Below are 24,239 nucleotides of genomic sequence, written 5' to 3' on the forward strand. Positions count from 1 at the left end.
ACACTCAACATCACCCATTGATGATGGTGCTTTTAACAATCTGGTAAATCAATCCAAAATCAAATTAAGTTTTTATAAATTCATATTGGATGTAACCAGTTGATCTTATTGATGGAAAACAGTCTCCAGCAATTACTGAAATTACACATTTCAAAATGAAACATTCTATTAGCTATCTCTGCCACAATAGCAGCATAATGTTACACTTTGTTCCTTTATTCCCCCCCCACCCCCTTAAGAAACAGGGATGTTATTATGTGGTCTTATTTCACATCCTGTCTTCAGTCACTTGGGTTTGGAGGGCATGGTTTCTACTGGTAAATGACATATCTCTGTATTTTATTTACAACTGAGGGCCTTAAAAAAAACTGTAAATTTTAATTATCAGAACATTCTTAGGGATAAAAAGTATTTTTATTCTTCAAAAATTAGAGAACTGAGTACAATGATTAACTGATTTATGTCAGTCATCATGAGGAAATTTTGATTTACATCAAGACATCTTAGATTTTACCTAAATGATGTATGTCCAAAGTTCAAGAGTCCCCTTCCTCACCATTTTTTATCTGTTTATAAAAATGGCCCTTACCATTTTCTTCTACCAGAAAGGAACTAAACGGTGATAAATTCTCCACTACTTTCATAGCTACTTCTGGACAGGAAAGGGTGCTTTCTAACGTTTTCTGATTGTTCATGGCCCAATCCAAACCATCTAACACTCTGGCTCCTACTAAGAGTTTTAGAATAAACAAAAGAAAGAACTACAACTATTTAACGCAGTAGGTTCTACATTTATGGAGCCCATAAGCTGATTTCATGCTGAAAGTAAAAACAGTCTCAAGATGTTTAAATGAACTCTTCGATGCTGGAATCACAACAAACTCAAGAAAATTAGGAATATGTTGGTAACCTCTAATCTTTTTTTAAACTGACCTCAGCCTGGGCAAGTAACCATCTTCTGATGCCATTGCCTGAGACAGAATTTCTGGCTGAAAGATCCTTTTTCTGACTCAGTCTGGCTTGCTATTCTTGGTTAATCATCCCCATTTCTCTCAACATTTCACTCCTCTGACTATAATAGATAACATTTATTTTCAGGAAAGACTTTTTAGGTGATTCGGTTCCTCCAGCCGCCTCCCTCTTTATTCTAGTTAAATACCCCAACCCCCATTCCCATCACCTTGTTTCACTAAGATTTTGCTAAACATTAGACACAGTAAGCACATGATCTCCAGTCTTCCAGTGTCTTGGAAAAAACTGATATAAAAACATTCGATTGGCGCGGCTGGAAGTTTCTCTAGGCTTGGAATTTTAGAGTTTTTAGTTGTTCAACTCTTAAAGACCGAAAGAGCAAAATATAAAAAAAATTTTTAAATAAAAAACCGCTCCCCTTTCTTAACCTTTAGCCCCGCCCATTGCCCCCCCAGCCTCCACGCGAAACTGCAGGAAACCGGAGGAGGCGGGGCGGTGACGTCACGACGCCGGTGCGTCACGGAACGGCGGCTGCGGCGCTGGCGGTGGCTGCGGCGCGGCGGCATTTTAGTCGGCAGCAGCGGCGGCAGCAGCGGGGCTGCTGCTACTCCCAGCATCCTTGGCGCGGCCATTTCAGCCCCATCTTGGCCGAGGGGAGGGAGCTGCAGCCGTCGCTTCAGCAGTTTGAATTTCAGTTTCTCCAGGACCTGCGAACTGGGCGCACCGAGGAGAAGCCTAAGAAGCTACCGCCGCTACCTCACACAGCTGGAGCGCCGCCGCTCGCCGGCTAGCCGGCCGCCGCCCCTCACTCTCTCAAGAGCCGCGAGGGGAGGCCGAGACCGCCGCCGCCGCCCGCCTGCGGGGGTGGCTCCCCCTGTGTAAGGGGAGGACCGAGCCGGCTTTCTCCTCCCCCGGAGCGGGTTTCCGCCAGAGACGGTCGACATGTCCCTGGGGTTGAGCTCCGGCTAGAGCCGGGGAGGGAGGGCCGCCCGCCCGCGCCGAAGCTCCGCCGCCCGCCCGCGGCGCCTGGCTGAATCAGGAATCCCGGCTCCGGACTCGCCACTCTTTCTCCGTCCACCCTCGGCGTCCGAGAGCTCGGAGCTGACGCCGGCACTGGCTCTAGGAGCCGGAGCGGGGCAGCACCGCCCCTCACGCCGCCGCCGCCGCCGCCGCCTCCTCCCCTTCGCCCTCCCACTCCCACCCCCAGCCAAGGCCTGCTGACCGCGCCGAGCGCCGAGCTGGACTGACCACGGCAGCCCGGAGACAAGAGGAGGAAGCAGCCGGCCCGCCCCTGGAAACGCGCTCTCGCCGCTACTGGGGGTATTGAATTGAGGCGCCGCGGCTGCGGGAGGCGAGAAGGAAGGAGGAGCCGCCGCGCGAGTGAGACCCGGGCAGAGCCGGAGAAACCGACATCGAGAAGGAAACGGGAGGAGGATGTCTCACCGAGCAGCCGGTGCCCAGATCAGCCCGTGACTCGTAACAGCGTCGGGCCTCAGACCCCGGTGCGGACCCGGACTTTGTCTTTGGGGGCCGGTGCTCTGCCCTTCCTGGTTTCCGGCAAGATCGCAGAGGAGCCGCCGTGCCACTCTGCTCTCCAGCCTTCCTCACCATGTCCAAGATGCCGGCCAAGAAGAAGAGCTGCTTCCAGATAACCAGTGTCACCACGGCCCAGGTGGCCACTAGCATCACTGAGGACACTGAGAGCCTGGACGACCCGGACGAGTCACGCACAGAGGACGTCTCCTCCGAGATATTCGACGTTTCTCGGGCCACGGATTACGGGCCCGAGGAAGTCTGCGAGCGCAGCTCCTCCGAAGAGACGCTCAACAATGTTGGGGATGCGGAGACCCCTGGGACCGTCTCCCCCAACCTCCTCCTGGACGGGCAGCTGGCGGCCGCGGCGACCGCTCCCGCTAACGGAGGAGGAGCCCTTTCGACCCGGAGCGTGGCTGGGGTGCTGGCCAGTACCCTGGCATCGGCCGCCACCTCGGCCCACTCTTCGGGGGCCCCCGGCGTGCCCCCTGTCGCAGGCCCCTCCGCCGGGCCGGGGACTGCCGCCCCATCGCAGCCCCCTACCACTTGTAGCTCCCGTTTTCGCGTGATCAAGCTGGACCACGGCAGCGGGGAGCCTTACAGACGCGGCCGATGGACGTGTATGGAATACTATGAGCGGGATTCCGATAGCAGTGTCCTGACTCGGTCCGGAGATTGTATTAGGCACAGCAATACTTTTGACCAGACTGCGGAACGGGACAGCGGCCTGGGCGCCACCGGAGGATCGGTGGTGGTGGTGGTGGCCTCCATGCCTGGGGCGCACGGGCCCGACTCGGGAACTGACAGTTCCTTGACTGCTGTGTCACAGCTACCCCCGTCGGAGAAAATGAGCCAACCCGCCCCGGCCCCGCCGCAGAGTTTTGGCGTTGGGCAGCCGCAGCCGCAGCCGCAGCCGCCGCCCGTAGGTGGGGCTGTCGCTCCAAGCTCGGCTCCGCTGCCGCCGTTCCCGGGAGCCGCTGCCGGGCCGCCGCAGATGATGGCAGCCCCGCCGCCCAGCCAGCCCCAGGGCGCTGGGCACGGAGCCGTGCCCCTGGGGCCCAACGGACAGGGCCTGCCGCTGACGAATGTAACCCTGGCGCAGCCCGGCCTGACCCTGCCTCCGCAGCCCGGCCCGGCGGTCGGCGCTGCTGCCGCGCAGCCGTCCCAGCAGTTCGCATATCCTCAGCCTCATATTCCGCCGGGCCATCTGCTGCCCGTGCAGCCCGCCGGTCAAAGTGAGTACCTGCAGCCCCACGTGGCCGGCCTGCAGCCGCCCAGCCCAGCGCAGCCCTCGACAGCGGGCGCCGGAGCGAGCCCCGCCGCGGCGGCCAGCCTCCCGGTGGGCACCGGCCAGAACGCCGCCTCCTCGAGCGTGCAGCTGATGGGCGCGCCTTCCCTGCCGGGTGAAGCCGTGGCCCCGGGGCCCGGCGCCGTACAGGGCGCAGGGGCCGCGCCGGGTCTACCGGCCACAGTGCCACCGGCTGTAGTGGGAGGCGCGGTGCCCTCAGGCCTGGTTCCCTCCGGGCAGCCGCTGCCAGCGCCTCCGCCGCAGATGGGTGGCAGCGGCACTCCGTCGACCGCACTTGGAGCCCCTCACGCCGTGGTGCCCGGAGTTCCAAACGTGCCTGCAGCCGCTCCGGCTCCCAGCGTGCCTAGTGTGTCTACCACTTCTGTTACTATGCCAAATGTACCGGCGCCCTTGGCCCAGACGCAGCAGCTGAGCAGCCACCCGCCGGTTAGCAGGAGCGGCAGCATCATCCAGCACGTGGGGCTCCCCTTAGCGCCAGGCACCGCCAGTGCACCGACGAGTCTCCCGCAGTCTGATCTAAGCCAGTTTCAGACTCAGACCCAGCCTTTGGTCGGGCAAGTTGACGATACTAGAAGAAAATCAGAATCCCTACCTCAACCACCACTCTCTCTCATTGCTGAAAATAAGCCTGTTGTGAAGCCTCCTGTTGCAGATGCCCTGGCAAACCCCCTTCAGTTAACACCTATGAACAGTCTGGCCACCTCTGTATTCAGCATAGCTATTCCTGTTGATGGTGATGAAGACAGGTATGGAAATCTTATTTGAAATGTTTGATGAGAATGCTTGACCAAACGTTGCAGTTTAGGATGCAGCTGTGGGAGATCTTTTTTCGGTTTGAGGCAGTTAACATTTCTAAATATAAAAACTAGTTTGTGTTCAGTAAAATTGATTTATCGCTCTTCAAAAGACATTGTAAAAAAGGTGTGTAAGGAGAAAATGTCACAGTTGTTTAGAAGCAGTAAAGTGGATAGGAATGTAACATTTATTCAAAAGGGTGGATTTTAGTTTAATGCTCTCAGTTTAGCGGTGGTAGGTTGTAGGTTATGCCCGGTAGGATTGTCCCTTTCTTAGACGTCAATCGCACTTGAACACTTAATGGCAGAGTGTTTTGTCAGTGTGAGTTTTGAGACTGAGACATAAAATTAGCTAGACATTTATCATTCTGAAAAACCAAAAGGCCCTCCAGTAGAGAAAGAACCATGTAAGGTGTGTCCTCCAGTGTATCTGGAAAGGCTGGAAAAATAATGGTGAAATGTCAAATCCAGCTTCGAAGATGGTATCTTGGTTCAGCCCTTTAATAGCAGAGGATAGAAGGTCAGGAGGCTTCTCAGTGACTTAAGATGCTTTTTTTTTTTTTTTTTTTTTAAGCGAAGAGCATAGTAGAAAGATGTTCTTATCTTCCATTAATCTTTTTACTCTAGGAAAGGGAAGTATGAGACTCTGGTAGTAGTGAAAGCGGTAGTTCTTGAAATTAGGGTAATTTTATAGTAAAAGTCTAAATGTCAACAATTGCTTCCTCTGTTTAAGGGATGCTTTTAAAAATAGTTTAAGGGAAAATTGGTGTGTGCCATACCAATTCTACTACAGTTGATGTTTGGTTATGGTTTAATGAGGATTTCAAGTGGTTTTGAGGAAATGTCACATGAAAATTTGACATAATATTTGTAATGCAAATTTTTAAAAACTGACTTGTTGCCAAAAATTACATTTAAAAATTACAGAGAAATTTTCAGGTACTTTACAGTTAGAAATTTATTTGCTCAGGTTTTGTTTTGAGAGAGGCTAATTTTAGATGTGTTAAAAGATCAGAACTATTTTTATAAGTTTCTAGAATAATTAGTATGTAGAATACAGTGAGACCTGTTAAAGCTTTTTCTTCCTATTTTCTTCTTAGTTCCTTCACATTCTTTTCATTTCTAACTAGCCTTGTGTTTTTGTTATACTTCTGTTGGTTTGACAAATGCTCACTGAAATTCATCTTCTCTGCTTTTTGTAATTCAAAGTTCATCTTTTTTTGTAGGTGACTTGCTTGTGGGGAGTCTTTCTTCCTTTTGAGAACTTTTAGAGAATACCACGTGTTCATAAGTGACCTCAGCTAGCTAGTCATTGAGAAATTTTATCCATATGGGACTACCAAGTAAAGACATTGATTGCAACAAGCCACTCAGAAAAATCCCTTTTTACACTTGCTGCCATATTTCACTTTTCACATGTAGGGGCACCTCTGAAATGCAGATTGAATTTATTTGTTCACTTTTGGTAATAGTTATCAGGCATCTTCCCTTTGCTAGCTCTCAGGAGCCATTTTTTTCTGATGGGTTGGTAAATAACCATTTGCTTACCTCTCTGTTCCTGTTGTACACTGCCCACATATCTCTCCAAGAAATTATGACTAGTTTTTCAACCCCTCTCCACCCCCAAAACACATGCACACCTATGAATGAAGAATGTATTTTCCCTCCTCTTCACATCTCTCAATATACAGCATTTCTTATTACATTCCCTAGAACTTGAATGTCATAATACAGAATGAAGCAGAGAGCTCTGTTGATAAATGGAAACTCTGAGCTGTATTTATGGTATGACCTCAAAGATACATTTATTTCTTCTCTCACTTTTTTTTAAAAGAGTTGATAACTTCAAGAATCTCATTTTCAAACATGAACTACTGCTGTATTAGTGTTCTTATCAATTGCAGCAGTTAATCCAGTGAGGGGTTTTGATGTGTGTATAGTCCCATTTTAAATGTGGCACTTCCCTCCCCAACCCAGTCTTTTAAAGTTTGCATTGCTGATCAAATGTGCATCTCTAATTTTTGTTATAGTCTTTCATTGCTTTCTAATTTAACATGCTGAAGTTTCCAAGATGTAATCTTCTACACATTTGACTATTTTGTCACTGGACCAACACACCTGGTGAAGGAATAAATCCATTAAGTAGGAATAGTTTTGTTTTGTTTTTTTAATTTGTTTTTTTAATGGAAAGCCTTTGTAAAAGACAAGGCATTTTAAAATTGTATGCTTGAAATTAAATAACACAGTTTTTTCCAGGCGTTCAAGTACCGAGATGAGTACGTTGAGGAGACAGTGGGAAAAAAATTGTAATTTTAGTGTGATTTTAGGTTGCCTTCTTGAATTAAAATCTTTGTACAGTTTTATTTTGCAGTCATTCATAGGTAAATTAAAACTAATTGGTGAGGTCTTGAGTAATTATGACAAATTTCAGATCCTTAGAAGATATTTGTAAAAAAAAAAAAATGTGTTTGTCTTTTAAAAAATTGGTATCTTGTAATTGCAGTTCCATTACTTAATACAGGGATCTGCATTGGTTCATTTTGACACCACTTATTTTAAAGAATCAGACCTAATATACTGTCATACTTTCAAAAAGGTTGTATACGCAAAGTAAGAAGAGTCTTGGGTCCTTGGTTAACATTGCTTATGGAACCTGTATTATTAATTACCAGAAAGTTTATATATATATATATATATATATATATATAATTCTAGCTTATGGTCAGTTATTGAGATTCTTCAGATTGATTTTTTTGTAAACTGGAGGATACAATAATGGTTGAAAATACAGTACATAAAAAAGGCATAAATACTTTAGTGAACATTAGAAAATTTGTTAAACTATCTACACACTTAACATATTTCTTTTTGGTAAATGGAGGGAAGTGCAAAATGTTACTGGCCCATTTGGAAAAAGAACACTGTACAGATCGTTTTCTATAGATAGCTGACCAATGTGAACTCTCTAGGCCACATTCCAGGAACTCTTATGAATGGCTGCAATTGTGAACTGTCAACTGCAACCAAAAGACTGTTGAAAACCTGATTGTAAGGATCTTTTAGTGGCAAATATCTTTTATTTTGTTAATAGTTTTGTTTGTGTGGTTTTCTAATGAACATTGATAAAATATTATAAATTGTGAATGTTAAGTGGTGTGTCCTGGTATGTGCTATAAAACACAAATTTTGTTTGTACAGTTATATCTACATAGAGAGATATACGTATGAAATATATATACATACACTTTTTTAATGAAGTTTTTTTTTTACTTGACATTAAGAGAGAAGATATGTAAAATGTGTATCAGGAGCCAGAACTATTCCTCTTACCTTGGTTTAAAATCTATAGGTAACTTCTTAGAGCTCTGAAAAAGTCTTACTGCATTTAGTCTTTAGAAATGAAAGCTCTCTCCTTGAATCTATTTCTTTGGAGCTTATTGTTCTTTAGATATTAAATCGTGGAGGTAACTTTCCCTTGCAGCTTTACAGTTGATGTTTAAATCACACTAGATATCATCTTATGCCTACTGAAGTAATCTTACCAAGGATTTTGTAATCAAAGTGTAGTAGCCTCTGTATGAGTGACATCATTATTTAGTATAAAAACTGATATTGATTCATGCATCACAATGCCATGCTGATATGCTTTAGTGATAAACCTGGCTCTGAGTTAAGGAACTTACAGATTTCCAGAATAGCTGATGGTCCAAAACTGCCTGAAACTCCCCAAACCAGGAGTTGTTTCGGTAGGAATATGGCATTTTTTATTCACAGTGACACTCATGTTGTTTAAAATTTTGTGTGAACTAAATTGTATAGCAGAACATTGGTTAAATCTTAAGAAAACATAAGGGCTTTTTTTATGTGTGTGAATAAGATACACTCCAAGTGACTATTTTAGTAACACTTTTTTTTTTTTTTGTAAGAGGTGGAGGGTATCTTGAACTAAATTTAAATTGCCTTTATGAGAAATCTTTTTCTTTTTTTTTTTTTTAAAGGTAGGGTATATATGTTTTCTCCTTTCTCAGAACAAATGTAATATCAATCCATTTGTTCTTCAGAAATTCTGATAGCACTAATTTGGAAATCATAAAACATGAAACTGGATTTATAAATCTGGTACTTGCTGATTTGGAAAGGGGGTCTTTGTCATACCAAAGGATGTTAAAAGCAGTCATGCTCTCTAGAGTCCTCAAGTGACAAAGAACAGCCCTGCCAATCAGAAGGTAAAGAAACCAGAATGCAGTCTCTTCCCTGAGGAATGGTTGATAGAGGAGTATAAAGGGATCTTGACTTTTCTTTTCTGAAATGGTAGAAGCTGGGGGATTGTGGGAGTAGAGCGTAATGGCAGATAACCAGGGCAAAAGGAAATACAGTGAAATGATGTGAAATATGGTCTCAGAAGGAACAGAAACACTTGTTACTAGTGAGGTACAGTGGTCCAGTTCCTTCTTTTAATAATTGTTTTAAGCCAGTATGTATTTCCTTTTCCAAACAGATATTGTTTATCTCTTGATTGCATTACTCTTCACAAGAGAAGCTTTGCTAAAACAGATGTCTGGGTAAAGTAGCCTGAATGATTTTGTTTTCTAAGTTTTTATTAATAAAAGCAGATTTTTAATGAGAAATCTTAATTGTTGACAGTATTTAAAAGGTATGTGTAGCATAATTCCTGAATTGGAATAAATCCTTGAAATTTGTTTATTCTCCCCCCCCCTTATTTTTTTAGGTCTGCACCGGAAGCCTATGGAGGTTCCCAGGCTGGGGGTCAAATCAGAGCTGTAGCTGCCAGCCTATGCCACAGCCACAGCAGCACCAGATCCTTAACCCACTGATGAAGGCCAGGATCGAACCTGCATGCTCATGGATGCTAGTCAGATTCATTTCAGCTGAGCCACAATGGGAACTCCAAGTTTGTTTTTCTTTAGACTAAACTAGTGGACTTGATACTTGAGGCTGTTCTTTTAGGTGATGTAATGTGAATTATTGCATCAACAAAGAATGTGTATAGATGAATCATTGATATAATTTAGGTTTTTCCCAAAGCAATTCTTACACATACTACATTACTCAATATTTGTTATACTCTTAATCTGGCATTGCTTAGGGCAAAATTGGGACTCTGTAAAGATTTAGGAGCAATAACCAATGTATTATTCTTATACATCATTGATGACTTATGAAATATATTTTAATGTATACACTTGAAATTTGGCTGGTAATATTAAAGGTGTACTGAGTATCTGCTTTACCTCTAAAAAGTATGTGCATAATTTCTACTTTTAAAATCAGGTGAATTAAATTTCATCTGTGCTACTCTGGATTGCTTACCTCTCAAATTTAAAGCCCAAACTCAGTTTAAAGTATTTAGTTTTGTATCTTTGTACCCAAGCTACCTTTTGTTAAAAAGAATGCACTCACATTCTTTAAGTTGTACATTTATATTTGATGGTAAAGTGAAAACTCCACAGATCATGGAGTTAATAATTTTAATAGGGTTCACCAGGACATAGACAGTAAATGTCTTGATAGATTGTACTCATCAGAGCAGGCAAGACAAATAAGTGACGTCTGAATGTTAAATTACTTAAAGCCTCCTTTCCCATAGGCTCTCACTAAAATTTGACTAAAGAATATTGAGAGAGAAACTATAATTTGTCAATTATTATAAGTAATGCTGGTGTGTTTTAAATGATATTTGTAATGCTTTATGCTGTCCATCTTCATTATTACACAAGTAAATTGTTTAATCTGTGCATGAAGGAGACACAAAGCAAAGTTTAAGGCCAACTGGTTTCTGAAGTAGAATTAGAATTCTGTTTACTAACTGAATTCTAATTACCCCATTTTTGTTAGTTAAACCAAAGCAAATCTTTGTTATATGGTTGACCTAGCCTTTGAAAACAAAAACAGAAACAAAAAGAGAGGGCCCTTGATCAGCTTAATCAGTAGTGTGTTTAATTACATACTATAGCATATCATATGAGTGACACTACAGACAGTGGAGTCAGACATGCCTGGGCTGAAATTCAGCTGTGCCACATATTTGAGGCATTTGACCTTGCACTAGTTATTTAGCCCTCTAACTAAGCCTTGTTTCCCCGTGAGAAGAATGGGGATAATACCTACCTTGGAGAGTTTGAGAGGATTAAGTGAGGTATGTAAGTGATTTGTGAACAATCCATACATACCTAAGACAGTATTATGGCAAGCATGCATAACAGAAACATCAGTGTCTTGGTGTCTAAACTGTTTCCCAGATCATCCTTTGACATTGCTACAAATCATACCAAGAGTCTTCAGTTTTGATCTAAATGTGTACTTACACAACATGGTTGTGATCAAAGAAAAGGAGGCATTGTTTCAGGCCAGAAAAGTCATGATGTAGTAAGTGGTATAGCAAATTGTGTTTTAACCCTGGCCTTTCCACTGCTTGGCTGATTTCTTTGGTCAGGTCATTTAACTTTGTTGATTTTTCCTCATTGGTAAAATTAGAATTTTAGTCTTTGGTTGAATTTTAAGATTTCCTAAGTATAAGTCCATATATAGACATGTTTCAAGAGAGATCCGCCAACTTAAACTTTTCCCTGTCAAACCCCAGGCTATTATGTGGCCCCCCAAAAAAATGGAGTTCACAAATACTCCTTAAGTAGGTCGAATGCCCAGGAAAGCATTTAAAGTGGCAGTATGTCAATCATTCAACTTTGTGCTCTCTGAGTAGTAAGACCATCCTGCCCTCCAGGATGTCAAGCTATATGAAACTAATTATCATTTGTACACTTTGTTATACATTAGAGGCTGCAGTGGGATAAATTTAAGGTTCTAGTGGAAACAAATTTAGGACATTAAGTCAGATTGGTATAGCGAGGAAGTTGGCTGATTTCTGTTTAAAATTAATTTTCTGAATAGGTAATAAATATACTTAGATCAAAATTCAAAATATATGAGTATAAATTGAAAGCCTCTCTGCCACGTCTATCCTCTAGACACCCAGTTTATGTCCTCAGAAGCAACCCATTATTACTTTTGTATGCTTCTGAAGCTAACTCTTGAGTCTTTTAAAAGAGTCACTGATGAAAGAAGAGGGTGATTGTCTAAGTAGAAGGAGAAGGCAGTTTTGTGTAAAAAAAAAATGTAGAAAAGTGAGATTATATCAGATTTGGAGCATGTTGTGATAATTTGGTAGTAACCAGAGTAAAGGGCTTAAATGTGAAGGAAAGAAATTGAGATTTTTGTCATTTAATTTTATGGTTGCTGTTAAAGGTGTTTCTTGTAGCTTTTTTTGTTAAAATAGTATGTATCTTGGAACCATTTTAGTACCCTTTTCAGTGACTTATATTTTTAATTAAAATCTTATGATAAAATTGTGTATAAGGAAGTCGTAGGAGAGCTCTGAGACCCAGAGGTGGAATTCTCATCCAATAGAATGTACTAAATAGTTTGGTATACCTGGCTCTAAGTATTATATGCCTCAGTATTACCTTAATAATGATGAAATACTTGGTATATGTTAAGATACTCTAACAGAAGTTGATTTTTGTACAGCATAATTTAGAAACTATAATTCTATATTAAACACAGACCAGGCTTAATTGTTTTAGACCCTATGTTTATGTAATCTCATTTATCTTTTCAGCAAAGGTAATGAGTGTTTTTCTCCCCTTTTTTATGGATCAAGGAAACTTGAGGCTCTCAGGATGGGAGTCACTCAAAGCATAGGGTCAGATTTAGGCCTCCGACTCTGAAGCCAGAGCTCTTGAATATTCCCATAGTTAGTTTTGTTTTATTATTTTGCTGACTATAAGATGGAGGAAGGGAATGCTACTGTCGTCACTGATTTGTAGTTGTTACCTTTTACCTAAAGGATATAAAATCCATAGATGATAATGTTGGATGGCCCTTGCACCTCTGCTTATTGTTTATCTTTGGTTTCTATTTAGAGATACCTGAAGTTGCATTTTGATATGAGAGAAGAAAAAGGTATTTGCTGAATTCAGGGCTCATGTACTTCATCCCTTAAGCTTCAGTAGTTTTTGTAGCTTAGTTTTGAAGTATGATACATGCATATGTTTTCCCTCCCTATTATAGTTACCCTACAAAGATAGTGTCTTAGTTTAGCAGATAGACATTCGTCACATTTAAATTACTTTCTCATGTACCACTTTCATGTACTTGGTAGTTAACATGACAGACTAGTCAGAAAACAGCATTTTCCTTTAGGTGGCTAAAATCGAGAATACACCACAGCTCAGTCTTCTAAGAAGTGCTTCATTGGTTTTGTATTTAGATTAGTAGTTTACATTGACATCAAATATGTTGTTAGAAAACTGGTTTCAAATTATATTTATTGAGCAGAAGAGAATTTGACCAAAGCTGCATAAAATTCAATATTTCTTTCTAATTTTTAATATGTCAGTTGTTTTTTGGTGCCTTCAGATTTCCTAGGCTTTAAACTTGAAATTATCCCCATTAACAGTGTTTTCCTTGGACTCTTAATTTCCTCAGTTTTATGCCTTTCCAAAAGAGAAGTCTTTGATTATTAAGCCCTTCAGTATTTACAAATGCTCTTTTGAAGTTCTTGACCAACCAAGTTTCACAGACTTGGCTCCTTTAATCACTGAATGGTAATCAGTGTTTTAAGAATAATTGTTGCTATTTGCTAAAAAATCTCCCAGTTTATGGATAACATCCCAGCTTAAGTGTCCAGAAACCAAAAATTTCATATCTTTATAATAAGGCTATCTAAATGTTTATCCTTGGAATCTCAACTATTTAAAAAATTCTATCGTACATAGATTTTATAACTGCATATGGCTTCTTCATTTTGAATATATATGTAAAAAGAGATTTTTAACTGCCAGCTTTTGCAGTTTAAGTGTATTTGCTGACATGTTCTAGAGACTTTAGGTCCATTTATAGTGTTTTACTTCACAGATTTTTTTTTCGCCCCCAAGATACATGACTAACTGCAAATATGTTCTTTTTTCACTTCTACATTTGACTTATGAGAATCATTTCATTATTAGAATCTATGCTGTAACAATACTGAATTTCATGACTTAAAGTCATATGACTTTATTTGAAACCAATTATTTGCATATGAATTTGATTTGAGTTAAATACATATGTATATACGAACCTAACTGTATTTTTCAAAAAATCAAGGAATCTGAGGTTCTTTTAAAGAATATCACCCTTAAGGAGTTCTCCTGTGGCACAGTGGGGTAAGGATCCAGCATTGTCACAACATAGCCTAGGTCACTGCTGTGGCATGGGTTCAGTTGCTGACCCCAGAACTTCAATATGTCATAGATGCAGCAAAAAAAAAAAAAAAAAAAAAAAAGAAAGAATATCACCCTTAAAAATATATTGTAAATATTCTTTAATGAATTTTAAATTCCAAACTTGCAATATAACTTCCAAATTTACTCATTGTTATTCTCTTGTATTTGCTACCTTCCTCTTTGAGTCACCCTGTTCATTTTAAACCCAAGGTCTCCAAACAGATTTGTGTAAACAGCAAACTTGTTCCCATATGGTCTTGGGTGAGTCTGATAAAAATAAATAATAAATAAATAAGCCAAATTGAGTTTTCAGGAGTTCCCGTCATGGCTCAGTGGTTGACGGATCCAACTGGGAACCATGAGGTTGCGGGTTCGTTCCCTGGCCTTGCTCAGTGGGTTAAAGATCCAGCGTTGTCATGAGCTGTGGTGTAGGTTGCAGATGAGGCTCAGATCCCGAGTTGCTGTTGCTGTGGCTCAGGCGTAGGCCAGCAGCTACAGCTCCGATTATACCCCTAGCCTGGGAGCAGCCCTAGAAATGGCAAAAAAGACCAAAAAAAAAATTGAATTTTCAGTTGGTTTAATTGGCTTTCATTTAATGTAGTAGACTGATTTTCTAAGTACAGTGAAAAAAGGGGGCCTGACCAGTACATCTTGAGAGGATACAAACTGTTAAATAAGCAATAGTTAGCAACTCGTTAATTCTTGGTATTAGTAGGTCCCGTCAGTGTCTTTGATTGCCTTAGACCTAATCAACAGAAAAATTGAGAAGCAATTAAAGAATAGAAAGGAGTTGAAGTAGGGGAGGAAAAAAGTACACATACTGAAGACTCTTAATTAATCAAACAGTTGTTTTGGTGGCACACTGGCATCTATTATCTATCTGCCTTTCCCAGTTCTAGATCTTCTAAAAGGTACTCTACTGGTTCAAATTAAAAATGCCTTCTAGAAAATATTTTTTAAAAATTCAATAGGAGTTCCCATTGTGGCTCAGTGGTAACAAACCTGACTATATCCATGAGGATGTGGGTTCGATCCCTGGCCCCCCTCAGTGGGTTAAGGATCCAGCATTACCAAGGATGTGTCCCTAAAAAGACAAAAAAATAATTTTCTTCTCTAAAAATGGATAGTATATCTTAATCTGAGTTTTGAAATCATGGAACTCTATTGAGTGAGTGTTTTGTTTGATGATCATTGATACATAATTGATATTCCAATAGAACTTGGAAATTAGCTTTCTTGATATACTATTAAGATATTGCAGTATCTACTACTACAATAGTATGTACTAATACAATACTGCAGACTCTCCTAGGACACCAGTTAGGGTCTCAGACTTGCCATGTTGTATCTGAACTTCATTTTGATAAAAATAATAGCTGTCATTTATTGGACATTGGCTGAACACCAGAAGTTTTATATATCGTCTCAGTTCTTGAACCACCCTGCAAGGCTAGATAGTAACATCACCATTTAACTGATAAAAAGACAGACCTAGAGAGGTTAAAATTTAACTCTGCTGTAGCATAGTGGTTTAAGAACATAAACTCTGGGACCAGACTGACAGTTAACTAGCTCTGTGACATGAGGCAAGTTACTTCTATCTGTGCGATGATAATAATAATAGCACCTATCTCTTAGGATGATTGTAGTATTGAGTTAATAAATGTAAAACACTTGGAATAGTGTCTGATATATTATCAGCACATATATTCTTAGCTTGCTGCTGCTGTTCTGCTGCAGTACAGGTCAAAAATTTTAAAAGCAGTGTGGCAAGTTTTTGTTAGTTCCCTAATGTACTGGGGTTGGGAGTGGGGGAGATCATGGAAATATGCTGAGGTGGAGGGGGAACCGTTAAAAAAGAGCAGGTTTGTCAAAAAGTTAATCCCCTGAGAAAACACTCCTGAGATGTGCAGTGAAACAAGCATTCTGGGATCTTGCCCCATCAAGATTCTATAGTTAGGTCCCTAGGGAATGTGTCTCCAGGGAATAGTAGATGGATGGTTATTAAGGTGTTTAAGCCTTTACCCCTTAAAGGGGCACTGTACAAATCAAGAAATTAGAAAACTGCCCTCCCATTGCAACACCTTTTTTTTTTTTTTTTTTTTTGCCCTAACCTGGAGAAACTGCACATAAATAAATGAATTCCGAAAGTGGAAATTGTGTCGAGTTCAACCTATCAAAACCCTATCAAATAGATCCTATGAAGAATTTTTATACTATGAAGATATAGCTTCACTTATTTTGTGTGAATACTGTACTTGAGAACAGTTTTTTAAACTGCTAAATGTGTAGGGATTTATAAAGGCATTTGATATAGAATAATGATTAGGGTATAATCTGGTCACATTCATATGTATATAAATGTATATACACACACACAACTGGGTGCTAGTAAATATTTGATCTGTATTACCCCTTTCTTTTAGAACTGTGATCCTAAATTGTCAAGGTCTACTGGATTTTGTCCAGTTTTTAAATTTCTTTTGAAATGTTTTTAATCAAGCTTATGTGTTTTTATCTCTTTTTATTAATGCAGTTACACTGTATTAGAAATCTAAAATCTTCAGTCTTCCATCATTTTACTGTACTTTCTCAACCTCATTTCCATTTGATTCTTGGATCTCACAGGAATCCTTCAACTGCTTTCTACCAAGCGTTCCATTTGAACACGATTCAGGAATCAAAGAACCTCTGGGATAGGTATGAATACTTACATATGGATGCATACATGTAAAAATGTATGCATGAATTGAATTGCTTTGCACTGTACTGGTTTCTCATTATTGAAACTGATCTTTATTATTTTAGTGGGTGGGGGAGATCACTTGGTATCTAGCATGGAACAAAGCAGCAAAATAAACCAAAAGGACAATCTATATTTTAAACAGAATATAAACCTACTTTTCTTTTTACTGCACTTGCATTTCTTTGAAGGACATATTCTGTTGGACTTGATTACATGAAATATCCACATATCCACTTGTTTATGTCTATTTAATGTTAAAATATAGTCTATAAAATAAACTACCTACAGTTATTTTAATTTTGTGCTATTTTATATGATTTTCGGTAAAAGCTTTAGTGATTCAAAGCAAAATGTTATTTCATATTAGGAAATTGGAGGAGGGAAAAGACGTATCAAAGTGGGAGTCTTTGTTTAATTCTTGGCAAGAAACTTTAACTTCAAGCTTGTTTGCTAGAATTCACTAGATCTACATTACTGTTTTATAAACCCCTAAAACAGCTTGTTTTCTCACAGAAATGTTATATAAATTATATTTTTAACTTTTTAAAATATAGAATGAAATCTTGGAGTTCACGTATGACAACAGATACTTTGGTTTATCTTTCTGCTTAATGCACATTTTAAGTAGTATATGCTCTGTTCACTTATTTTGCTGAATATTAGCACTCCATCATTCTGTATCTAGTTAATAGAAGTTGAGTGCAAACAGTGTATTTAAAATTCACACAAACCTTTGTTAGATTCTTCTAACTCTGGCTGACAGTGCATTTGTTTCCTTTGGCATAGTTTGGATAACACTCACGGACACTACACCGTCTCTTTCATTAGAATATATTATTTCTTAGTGCATGTACATGTCATGTTAAGACATGGTCTACATTGCCTAGAAATGATAACAGTCAATTCTTAGGCTTGACTTGCTTGTATGTGTTACTCAAATTTTCTAACAAACTGTCTTTCTGGTGATGCATCCCTTACTTAACTAAAAGTATTTTTAAATGGTTACTTGTAGAACAAGAAGTTTTAAAATGTATAGTACTTTGTTTATAAATTCAGTTTTTAAATTATACAGCTATAGCAATATAAATTAAGATAAATGTAAATTGTGGCATGAAACAAGCATGAGAGTTCACTCATTTAAATGACGAAATAGATGAAGCCAGGGTGAGTACTTCAGGGTATACTTTATACTTTTCCCTTAGAAAAAGGAAAAATAGCACTCTAGAAGTGTAATAGAATAGTTTTTAGATACGTGGTAATTTATTTCAAATAGCTAACTTTTATCAGCTGCCGTGACATCAATATGAATGATACCTGTTATTTTCATCAAAACAATGTGGAAAAGTTTGAGCTTTATTTCTTATAATTTGGATCTGATATTAAAAGATTTCTTTTTCATTATAAAGCAGCTGATCATTTGTTACAGCTTACATACTCCTTATGTATTTTCTTTTTTTAGATACCAGAAACATTTAAGGAATCAGTATCTGTAGTTTCTGGTGGGTTGAAAATATTTTCTCTTCTCCTGGGAGTCTCTTATGTAGAACCGAAGAAATTTAACAGACACTGGTCTATAGTGTGTTAGTGCTAAAATATAATCAGGACTTATATTCTAGATTAGCCATTCTTCACTGTAAGTTGGCATGTTGGTACCAAATTGACAAGCCCAACCCAGTAGAAAGTGGTAGCTTTCTTTTAGCTTTTCACCTAGCTTAATTACTTTTAAATTGATAAGAGCAGTAGTGTCTGGCTTTATTAATAGGTTATTATCTAATAAAGTTTTGTGGGACTGTTTTTTCTTTTTCATTGCAGTTGGGTTGAAGATTTATGTGTATTAAGCTCAGAAAAACATCTCACCAAATTTCTTTGTTTTTTACTATTGCAAATTTAGGGCTTTCTTAAAATTTTATTGATAATTTGGCAAATCATGTTTTTCAAAGGTGATTCTATTAAATAGAACCGTTCAGGGATTTAAGGGACTATGAATTCTATTATCTCCTTACTTTGAGGTATAAATTTCCCTATCACTGTCATTAGATACTGTATTTCAGGCTTCTATTTATGAAATCTTGGAAATCATTCTCAGTAAGGGCAGCTTTTAAGCCCTGTGCCGGTTTTTATTAAATTTGACCTAGATATCTGAAGATCCTTGGTTTTGCCTTACTTGAAAGACCGGGATTTTTTTTTCCCAGGATTCTTTTAGCAGACTATCTTTTAATCAAAATATAAGTAACTAGTATACCTTTCTCACGTTGACTTAGAGCTCTCTAATGGTCTCTTTTTCTCCCCCATTTAAAATAGAATTAGCAGGTTAATGTGGCTCAGCAGTTAACGAGCATGACTAGCATCCATGAGGATGCGGGTTCTATCCCTAGCCTCGTTCCGTGGATAGGGATCCGGCGTTGCTGTGGCTGTAGAGTAGGCCAGTGGCTACAGCTCCGATTCGACCCCTAGCCTGAGAACCTCCATATGCTGTGGGTGCGGCCCTAAAAAGACAAAAGGGCAAAATAATAATAATAATAATAGAATTAGCAAATTGAGAAGCTTTCCCTTATCTACTTCTGCCTATATATAGATATTCTCTCTTTCCATTGATATCCAGTGCTTTTATTTAGTTGTGCTGAAGTCAAAGCTACTCTCAAGCCTTCCTTTCCCTTTTTCTATAGATGCCATCGTTCTTTTCTCTCTTCCCATTTGTCATTTACAGATTCCTAGGGAATCCTTCAGCTTAAACCGTCACCAAATGTAAGAACAATGGATACTGATAGCTAAAATGATACAACTTTTTCTTAGGAAGCCAAAATTATCTAAACTATTTATTACAGTGAATACTATAGCTTCCATTTTTATCTTCCTGGAGATTATCTTACTCTTCAGAAAACTTTTAAGCCCTGTGGTAGTTTTTAGTGATATCCTAGCCTATTGTCATTTCAGAATAGTGACTTTAAAATTTGACCTTTTATTTTTTTTCCCTCATTTTAGGGCCGAATCCGCAGCATATGGAAGCTCCCAGGCTAGGGATTGAATCAGAGCTGCAGCTGCTGGCCTACACCACAGTACAATGATGCAGGATCTGAGCCACATCTGTGATCTACACCACAACTCACAGCAATGCCAGATCCTTAACCCACTGAGCAAGGCCAGGGATCAAACCTGCATCCTCAAAGATACTAGTTGGATTCTTGACCTGCTAGGCCACAATGGGGACTCTGTTATTTTTCTTCTTGAAAGAACAGCTTTTCAAGGGAGTTCCTGTCATGGCTCGGTGGTTAACAAATCTGACTAGGAACCATGAGGTTGCGGGTTTGATCCCTGGCCTCGCTCAGTGGGTTAGGATCCGGCGTTGCCGTGAGCTGTGGTATAGGTCGAAGATGCGGCTTGGATCCCGAGTTGCTGTAGCTCTGGCGTAGGCCGGCTGCTACAGCTCCAATTAGACCCCTAGCCTGGGAACCTCCATATGCCGAGGGAGCAGCCCTAGAAAAGGCAAAAAGACAAACAAAAAAAAGAACAGCTTTTCAAACAGTTTTTGGCATTGCTTTGTTAAATTGACATAATTGGTTTAGAAACCTTTCCTGATGATCACTGGGGAGCAGCAGGCTCTCATTGGGAGTTGTTTGTCTAAAAAAGGTAAGGGTAAGAATTTATAACAAACATTTTTTACTCTCTTGGAAATATCAGGTCAAAGGAGTACTAGAGGGAGAAACTCTGGTAAACTAAAGGAAGAAATTGGTAGTTTGTAAGGATCTGCTCTTATTGATAAACACTTAAAAGTGTTTCTGCCTTAATGAAGAAAAGACAAATGCAATTAGCAAATGAGAGTAACAGTTGCTAGGTGCACCATCTCCTTGAATCAGCCTGTCCTTCCTAATGGTTGCGCCAATATTTAAAGATAAATGAATAAGGAAAGTAGTATGCATGGACTGTTAACTTAAAACGAATGTCTAAGTAAGGTTCTGGTATGTTTTCTACCAGGTACTTGATGATTTCCGTTAAATTAATCCATTTTTATAGTGATTATTTACTTAAGTGTCTATCTAGCTTCAAAATTATTGTATTAAAATGTTCTTGCTAAGTAATCTGAAGTATTTTATGTTAGAAAAGGCAGCCAATATTTCATAAAGTTGTTTTCTATGAGATTTCATTTTTGAAGTTAGGAGTGAATCAGAATTAAATTAGTTGCATGAGACAATTTATTTTTGTTTCACTTATTCTCCAGAAAGCTTGGATATATTATTAAAGTTTAATTTGTATCAGAAAAGGACACCATTGATTAATGCACAGCTCAAACTGAACATATCTGTGTAACCAGATCAAGATACAGTATTGTGAGCTCTTTCATGACTTCTTCATGCCCCCTTCCTATTTCCCCTCCTGTATCTTTGCTTCCAGTAGGTAGAATCATACACTGTGTATTTTGTATCTGTCCTCTTTTATGCAGTATTATGTTTGAGATTCATCTCTATGGTTCTTTATAGCTATAGATCTGAACTATATAATTTTAAAGAATCATCATGGAACGTACTTGTTAAAGATTATTATGGTCAGATGGTCTCTCCTAATAATTATACTGTTAAGTGCCTTGAGGATATGAGCCCAGACTGTTATGTAACCATGCTGAACATATTTCCTAAGAATTTTTCCCTAGTATTTATATTGCCTGATTACATTTTGACCAGTTCCAATTAAGGGCATCCAATAGAGGATAACCAGAGATGCTAAAAATTAGAGGACAAAATTTTAATGGCCTATCGCCTTTTTAGGACTGAATCTCAAATTTAGATGAAAACCTGAGAGCGTGCTTATAAAATATTCAGATGACATTAAAGCAGGAAATCATAGCTATTATTGGATTATAGCATTTGTAAATTTAACAGTCTTGAAGTATGTGCAGAAATTTGAGAGAGTGTAAGAATGTGTATGTAAATTCAGGAAGGTTAAAACTTAGGTTGAATAGGTAGTAGAAGTATTAGTTGACTGCATTTTATAGTATTGGTTAGCAAGTGACAAGCCTGCCGCAAAAGCTAATGTTATCTGAGGGAATATTTATGTAACTATAGTCAATAGGAAAAATGGTGACAAACCTATTGTACTCCATTTCTGCAGGATAGTTACTTTAAATATAAAGCTTTCTTTATATTCCACTTGGACAGCCAGGTGGGTGTTTCAACAGGCAGGCATGTGCTTACTTTTGAAAGGAGATGGGACCCCTGGAAAATAGTCTTACCATCACTAGAAATAATAAAGGTGTCTTCCTATTAATCAGGAATGTTGACTTTGAAGTTTCGGTCTAATTATTTTTAAAATCCCTACTGTGTGGAGTTTTAATTTAAAGGAAAGAGGAGTTTTAGTTCTAAAAGAAAAAAGAAAGGAGGTAAGAAATTTTGGAATTGATCTACTTTACTTCTGTTTTGTATTTGCTGCCCATGATTATCAGAAAACCTCAAGAGTTGTGTATTTGCTTAAGGAAAGAATTCCCTTGTCAGAAGCAATTAAGTGGTGGCCACAAATAGGGAAAACAGTGAGTTAGGTCTTAATATGGAAAAAGGTGAGAATATCAACACATGATTAAAAGTGATAATTATCATTTAAAATTTAAGCATTACATGCTTCTCAAGCACGGCTGGAAGGATTGGTCAAGTTTTTGTTAAGAGGTAGCTTTTTGAGTTGAAACCTAAAGGTGATTAGAATTTGGTCACACAGAGGTTAAGAACTGAGGGAAAAGGCACATTCCAGCTAGAGGAAATACTGTGAACCACTGTGGAAATACAGGGCATGTGTGATAAGGACGGTTAAATTTGAAATACATTTTCAAAATGTGTTTGTGGGGGCTTAAAACATTTGAAAGACAACAGCGAAGAGATGGTGGATTGGATAGAGACTAAAGATATTAGAAAGGTAATGAAGGCCTGAACTAGCAATGGAGATGAGGAAAGAGTGGTTATCAGAAGACTGGAATTAAACAGTTTTGCTACTGATTGGACCTGATAGGGAAGCAGTCAAATTCAACTCCACTCCAGGGTGTTAAACCTAATTAAGGGATTGATGGTACCATTAGTAAGTTTTGGTGATATAAGTGTTTTGGGAAGGAGAAAAGAGTGATGAGATTTTGTTTCTAGCTACTTTGGGATGAGTTGAAGAGCCAGGAAATAGTCAAGGTGGAAATATTTAAGAGCACAGCTTTAGCTGCAAACCTGCAGCTTGGTAGGGAAGTTAAGGCTAAAAGAGATTGAAGAATCTTTTCTTTGTTTGTTTATTTTTATTTTGTTTTGGAGTTCAAGCTTTAGGAAAGGCTAACATTTCCTAGGAGCAGAGTAGGATAAAAGGGTCAAGCCAGGACCTTGGGCAACACTACCAATATTTAGAGGACAGGAGAAACTTGAAGAAGATGAGTGAGTGGTCTTAGAGACTAGAATATTCTGAGAATATTATTTCCTAACCAAAAAGATGGGAAAATGCTTGAATCTCTATTTTGAGAAAAAATCAAATTTACAGAAAAATAGCAAGAGTAATACAGTTGATCCTTGATCAGTGCAGGAACTAGAGGGATGCCAGCCTTCTATGTAGTTGAAAATCCCTTTGGAGTTCCTGTCATGGCACAGTGGAGATGAATCTGCACTTGATCTTAGCCAAAAGGCCGAGAAGCAATGGAGAGATGAATCTGACTAGGAACCACGAGGTTGCCGGTTTGATCCCTGGCCTTGCTCAGTAGGTCAAGGATCTGGCCTTGACATGAGCTGTAGTGTAGGTCTCAGACGAGGCTTGGATCCTGTGTGGCTGTGGCGTAGGCCACCGGTTACAGCTCGATTAGACCCCTAGCCTGGGTACCTCTGTATGCCATAGGTGCAGCCCTAAAAAGACCAAAAACAAACCAAAAAACCCAGAAAATCCCTTTAAGAGTAAGTTGCAGTAGCATGTCCGTTAATTAACCCTAAAATACTTTAATATATGTTTATTATGTGGCAATAGGATAATTACCAAATTCAGATTTGATCGACTATTATCTAATAGGTAACATACAGTTCATATTCACATTTTACCAGTTGTCTCAATAATGTCCTTCATGACCATTTTTTACTTGATCTAGGATCCAAAACAAGAGCACAGATTACATTTAATTATGAAACACCTGTCTTTTGTTCCTCCTGTCTTATATAAATAAATAAGTACTTCATTTGTATTAGTCTTCTCTAAAATTGCTTAATATTCACCAAAAAAAGTAAGTGCTAATATTCTGGATGAACTAATACTTCTGCCTAGCTAGTCTGTGTTATAGAAGTTGGGAAAGAGAGGAAAGGGAGGACTGCCTAAAATTCAGCTAAAACAACTACTAGGATTGAAGAAATTTTTAAGAGGAATCTTTTATTTCTCAAAGTTTAGGAAGGGGTGGCAAGGAAAGGCAAACCTGTGGATATAAATATGGGTATATCCCTTAGAATAGAAATTGAGGTATATTCATTTACCAACTTTTTCTGTGTGATTTTTATGCATATGTATTAAGTTGAGATTTTAATTATCTTGAGTTGGGGAAAGTAATATAATTCGAAGACATTTTTACTCACTGCTTGGGTTTACAAATATCCTTTATGGTCTGTTGTATCCTT

General features: G+C 39.3%; 1 protein-coding gene across 6 annotated transcripts in view; it reads left to right on the forward strand.

Annotated features, from left to right (window-relative positions):
• The window catches only part of TSC22D2 (TSC22 domain family member 2), a 57,182-nt gene continuing 34,476 nt past the window's right edge, over positions 1,534-24,239 (forward strand). For 3 of the 6 annotated variants that reach the window (XR_001305975.2, XR_001305990.2, XR_001305985.2), the window contains exon 1: positions 1,534-4,560. Coding sequence is in view for 2 of the 6 variants with exons in the window: in XM_001925630.7 (XP_001925665.4) it covers positions 2,582-4,560; positions 16,521-16,592 (2,051 nt within the window). In the remaining 4 variants the exon portion in view is untranslated. Of the gene's footprint in view, positions 4,561-16,520; positions 16,593-24,239 lie in introns of all 6 variants that reach the window. The other 3 variants (XR_001305966.2, XM_001925630.7, XM_005652407.3) reach the window with 3 other exon arrangements.

This window comes from Sus scrofa, chromosome 13 (assembly GCF_000003025.6).
Source record: "Sus scrofa isolate TJ Tabasco breed Duroc chromosome 13, Sscrofa11.1, whole genome shotgun sequence".
NCBI classification, from domain to species: Eukaryota; Metazoa; Chordata; class Mammalia; order Artiodactyla; family Suidae; genus Sus; species Sus scrofa.